At 28.4% G+C, this 6,013-nt stretch overlaps 1 protein-coding gene across 1 annotated transcript; it reads right to left on the bottom strand.

Annotated features, from left to right (window-relative positions):
- Positions 1-4,892: 4,892 nt before the first annotated feature.
- Positions 4,893-5,516, bottom strand: LOC140919519 (toMV susceptible protein tm-1(GCR26)-like). Its single transcript, XM_073365650.1, has 2 exons — positions 5,304-5,516; positions 4,893-5,209 (listed from the first exon to the last, which is right to left on the bottom strand). The coding sequence occupies exons 1-2, from the start codon at positions 5,508-5,510 to the stop codon at positions 4,976-4,978; spliced, it is 441 nt and encodes a 146-aa protein (XP_073221751.1). The 5' UTR covers positions 5,511-5,516; the 3' UTR covers positions 4,893-4,975.
- Between the last annotated feature and the right edge of the window lie 497 nt (positions 5,517-6,013).

A 6,013-nucleotide genomic window follows, 5' to 3' on the forward strand; every position in this document is an offset into this window, starting at 1 on the left:
AAAAAAAAAAAAAAAAAAAAAAAAAAAAAAAAAAAAAAAAAAAAAAAAAAAAAAAAAAAAAAAAAAAGACAATCATAAATCAAATAAAACCAAAGTCAATCAAGAGCCGAAAACACCCATGATTAGAGGTCAACACTAACTATTGGAAAAGTTGTTTCTGATTTAGGTGCCATCATAACTCTGATGTCTTTATCAATGATGAGAAAGTTAGAAGGTGGCGAATGCAAACCTAGAAGGATGTCCTTATAGCTTGCGAACAGGTCTATCAAGTGTGCTTATCTTTTATGTGAACTTCATATTATTAAGACTCTATTTACTTAAAATCAGAAATTTAAAACAAATATTTACCCAATAACCAATTAAATTCTAACTTTGCTGTCCGATTTTTTTAAATGTGAAACAAAACATTTTCAAAAATTTTAAAATGTCAGAAAAATCTAATATTCTAATATTTTGAAAATTTGATATTATTTAAATTAAGTTTTGTCTCAATTCATAATTGTAAGACTTAATTAAATAAAAATATATAAATAACGCACCACCCGTGCGATAGCGGGTATTATACTAGTTATATATAATATTAAATGTATAATGAATTGAGAGTAAATTAAATGGAGTAGGTATTAATTTTGCACAAGATAAAGGCATTATTAATAATGTGGATTTATGTGTCAAGCTGGCCAAAGAGGAATCTGTAATGCGTCTTCCGGATAAGAATTTTTTTCCTGAAGAATCATCTTAACATAATCTTATCGTATAACAACATGTATTTGATCATTCTTTTAATAACAAATAATTTATAAAATGAGATATTAATCAATAGAATGAAGATATATGTTAACCAAACAAATAGCCTTTAAAAGTGAAAATGAATGAACACCGATTAATCTGAAGTTGTAGTAGTAAGTGAACTAAGAAATAGTGTTTTTAAGAAATAATTTTTTCTAAAATGATACAAAAAAAAATCAAATTTTAAATCGACAATATTGTAATTTTGATAGCATATTACTATATGTTTTTTTGGTTTCTTTTGGGTTTTTCTTATGCAGTTTTTTTATGTGGCTTTTTTATTTAAACTAAAATATCACCCAATAATATTACTTGAATCCTAAAATAAAATAAAATAATTAAATTTTTAAATCGACAATGTTATAATTTCAATAACATACCATTTTCTCATATTGAAGTAAAATATGTAGATTATAATTATGTTTTACTTGTATTTTTTTTTTGGTAGTTGTAGATGTAATTTTTTTTTCCTGTTGTTTCACAGTTTTATGTGTATTGTTTTAAATCGACAATGTTATAATTTCAATAACATACCATTTTCTCATATTGAAGTAAAATATGTAGATTATAATTATGTTTTACTTGTATTTTTTTTTTTTGGTAGTTGTAGATGTAATTTTTTTTCCCTGTTGTTTCACAGTTTTATGTGTATTGTTTTATTTGCAGTTTCTTTAAAGTTTTTATTATACACTTTTTCTGGTACCTTTTACGGTTTTTATTATGCAGTTTTTTTAAAATTTGTATGCAATTCTTTTTTGCAGTTTTTTAATGCAGTTTTTTTTTTATTTAAACTAAAAAAATCAACCAAGTATATTACAATTGAATCCTTAAATAAAATAAAAACACCAAATTTAAGTGGGCAATGTTGTAATTATGATAGTATATTGTTTTCTTGTAATCTTGTTAATTATATAGTTTTTCTGGTACTTTTTACGGTTTTTATTATGCAGTTTTTTTAAAATTTGTATGCAATTCTTTTTTGCTGTTTTTTAATGTAGTTTTTTTTTTATATATACTAAAAAAATCAACCAAGTATATTACAATTGAATCATTAAATAAAATAAAAACACAAAATTTAAGTGGACAATGTTGTAATTATGATAGTATATTATTTTCTTGTAATATTATTAATCTTGTATTGATTGATTTCTTGTATTGATTGATAGTAGATTATGTAAAAGACAATTATGTTTTGCTTAATTCTTTTTCTTTTTTTAGTTTTATGTGCAGCTATTCTTTATTTGTGATTGATCCGAGAGGAAAGCGTGCGGTTAACATTTCGAGTGGGAAATCGGTAACGGTAAACCGGCACTGGTTTTTCCATTCTCTTTTTTTCATGATTTGAATATATTAAACTAAATATTAATATTATATATATTTTTCAGTTCCAAATAGAAACAACACTCATTGAAAATTGAACAAAATTGAAGTTTAGTTGCAATTATAGGAAACAACACTTATAGAAGGAAGAACTGAAAATTAGAATGGGTTTGAAGGAGGAAGTAACAAACCTTGACCAGACTTGTATCACAGATTGTGGCAACCTCTTCTTTATGTTGTTCCATTTGTGATTTTCTTCTTCTTGAATCTCTCTGATTTTCTTTTCCGTGAATATGTTTGATTTTCTTCTCTGTGAATCTGTTTGCTTTGCAAAAATGCTGGAATGTTGCAATGTGTAAACCAAAAATATTTCAAAATGACAAAATTTTGAAGAAGTTAGGGGTGTGCAAAAAGCTAGAATAAGTTACAATTGTGACCCCAAATTTTTTGCAAAGGTTAAATTTATGAAGGACAAAATTGTATTTTTGGTATAGTTGAGAATTCTTATAGTGTACTATAGACATGATAAAAACCTTGAAATACTCCATCAAACATACCAAGAAATCTCATTACATACATCTTAAAATATATCTGCAGCCTCCCTCACTATATTCAGATTTTTTAAATGGAATTCAACTTTTCTTTTCTCAAGGATTTGAGCTATTGCTGCCTGCAATAGCAAATTTCTATGTTACCATCATTTTTGTTTCTAGAAAAAAAATTAATTGTGGCATACAAGTACAAATATGTATTTAATTAAGATACAAACTTTACAATATTAAATATTCCGGTACTTTTGTACTTTGCTTGTGGTAAAAAACTGTTTACCTGCATGATTGTTGGAGGTATTGAATAATGGATAGCACTTTATGCACATTTTCTTAGTTCTTTAAAACATTATTTCTTAGTTCTTTAAATTATTCTTAGAGCATCTACAACGGGAGTGAAAATGAGTTCGTCCGCCAGTGTGTAATTACTTAACTTCCAGTTTTTTGTGGGTTCACCGTTGAAGTTGTGCCAAGGTGTCATCATGGTACTGTAAAGAAGGAATGGTGCTTCATATCAGTTACCTTTTTTTGTTTTTGTTTTTTCTATCTACTTTCACAATTTATTAATAATATAATTATAACCGCTACCTTTTATTAATTTATTAATAATAATAAATTTATCATTTTTTATTAATTTATAGCCGTTAACTTCTTTTTAATTTATTAAATAATAATAATTTTGTAACCATTAGCTTTTTTTTAGTTAATATACCACCGTTAGCCTTTTTTTCTCCTTTAACTACGATTTTTAACTCATTAATAGAAACAATTTGTTACTCATACTTTTTCTTCACAATTTTTGTTACAGAAGTTTATTAAAGTTTTTATTAACGTACTTTTTAATTTATTTTTCCATTTAAATTAATATTTTAAGTTATAATAAAATTAAATATTAATGTATAAATTAAAGTAATGGAATATAATATGATTTTTTAAAAGTTAAACTGTAAAAAATGAATGAGTTGATTTAAGGTGATGGCATAGTAGAACTTGAATCATGTTGAGTTCACCGTTGGAGTAGAAAATGAGTGAATTGCTTCAAGATGATGTGGCACAGTGGACCCCATCTAAAGAACTCATATTGAGTTCACCGTTGTTGAAATTATTCTTAGTAACCCACCTTCTTCATGTTCCTTTGCATTTTTAGGTTTTTTTGTTTGTACTTCTAAATGTTATTACGAACTAAAATTGCATCTTCAACTTCTTTAGGTTTTCTTGACTCTTTAAGTTCCAAATCTTTTGTATTTCATCTTCAGAGATATATTACAATCTAAAATAAATGATTAATTTTTAATTTATATTTATAAAATTTGCATTGGTTCACAGACAAGAAATGCAACACCATTGATGGATATTAACACCTCAAAGGAAACTTGGAAAATAGCAGTTAGAGTCACAAATTACTTCAGTGTTGTTAGTAAAAATGGGAATGTGCACGATGAAGTTATTTTGATGGATCAACGTGTCTATATTTTAACTTTTTATTTATGTTTGGTTAACAAATATCTTCATTAACTTTTTATTTATGTTTGGTTAACAAATATCTTCATTCTATTGGTTAGTATCTCATTTTATAAATTATTTGTTATTAAAATGTTGATAAAATACATGTTATTATACAACAAGACGATTATGTTAAAAGGAGGGGTAAACTCAAAGAGAATCACTACAAGAAAAACTGTTATTACCTACGGCAAATTTTATCTTTGCCCACGGACTATCCGTAGGTAACGTAAAATTACCTACGGATTACCCACGGACACGAGTTCGTAGCTAAATCGCTCGTAGGAAAATATTTACCGACGGACAAGCTGTGGGACACACTTACCTAGGGATTGTCCGTGGGTAATATGACCCACTGAGTCTCCGTGGGTAACGTTACTCATAGATTTGCCGTAGGTAAAATAGTAGATAGTTATCGACGGAAAAGTCGTAGGTTACATTACCCACGGATCATCCGTGACAAGTCTAATATTTTATATTTAATATTGATAATTTTATCCATGAATTGTCCGTGGGTAATGTAACCTACTTGGTTTTCCAATTATTTTTCCAAATTTAACACAAAAAGAAGCTATTGGCATTGAGTAGATATTTTTTCAGGCGAACATCCCGACACTAATTAAATTTCACAGAAAAATTAACATGAATAATGAGGAAAAAACAACTATTTATTGCAAAGTGGTAGCCATTGTTGGAGACCTGGAAAAAGAATATGCATATTATTTGAACTGCCAAATCACTAGAAAATCAGTATTTATTCACATGTAGAATTGTCATTAACAAAATATTTTGAATAAGTAAAGCATAATGCAAATCTAAATGAAATGAGAACCTGGTTTTGCATCTGGGAATTCTCTAGGTGTATAGACAATGGTCCCAAAGCTTGATGTATTTGAAACAGAATCCTCATGGAAGTGTTCAACAGACTCAGGAATGGCTACTGGTGGATGAGTAGAATCTTTACCAGTTTGCTCATTAACCACTAAAAAAGCATCAACTAGTGCATTTGCAAATTCAAGGTCATTAATATGATGGGGATACACCTTTACCTGCACAGTACAAAACTTTTGACCTTAAAATGTCTTCCTAGCAACAAGTAAAATAAAACCCAAGCAAAATTGAAACTTTACAGTTCACAAATACCTGTCGATTATCATCAGTCTGAATAAGCCTTTGTAATTCGTGGAGAAGAGTATCAGTTGCCTCTGGATCATAAAAAGGATTACCTGGTGCATCTAAAGCAGATATACCTTTTTCTGGAAGGCAAACACAAATCTTAGAAGATGAACTGTTCAGTTTATTTGCTATGAAATCAGCAAATTTTCTGTTATCATCCATTGTTGTTCGCATGAGTGAAACCTGGAAAGAGAATCAACTGATTTATTAGATTAGCACGACAAAATCAGCCATTTCAACAAGTCAAACATTTTTAATTCCAGTGAATTATAAAATGCATTTTGAGTAGTCCAATATAACATCACTGATAAATCTTGCTTTGGTCAAAGTTGTGGGATAGAGGGAAATATATGATCAATATGGGTAATAAAAGTGATATAGTAATCATGGCAGATATGAGTAGTTTTCAAGCAAAAGCAAAACAGAACACCTTAGTCATGTAGTGTAGTCATCACCTAGTCACCTGATTATTGTGTTCGTATATATTTCTCTGCTGGAAATTCTGTGGTATGGTATCTTTTGCTCCAAAGTTAACCATGTCTAATGCTCCCACACTCAGGACCAGGGGGATTTTCTTCTCTATTATAACATCAAAGCGAGAACTGTCACAAGCCATTACGCCTCCAACTATGTAGTCTGCTACCTCTGTTGTTGTGATGTCCAAAACACCCTAAGCA

Source organism: Cicer arietinum, chromosome 3 (genome assembly GCF_000331145.2).
Source record: "Cicer arietinum cultivar CDC Frontier isolate Library 1 chromosome 3, Cicar.CDCFrontier_v2.0, whole genome shotgun sequence".
Taxonomy (NCBI): domain Eukaryota; kingdom Viridiplantae; phylum Streptophyta; class Magnoliopsida; order Fabales; family Fabaceae; genus Cicer; species Cicer arietinum.

Coding starts and splice junctions, on each gene's coding strand:
- LOC140919519 (XM_073365650.1), bottom strand. CDS start 5,510: ATGCGAACAACAATGGATGATAACAGAAAATTTGCTGATTTCATAGCA. Junction 5,210..5,303: donor AGACTGATGATAATCGACAG/GTATTTGTGAAC, acceptor TGTACTGTGCAG/GTAAAGGTGTATCCCCATCA.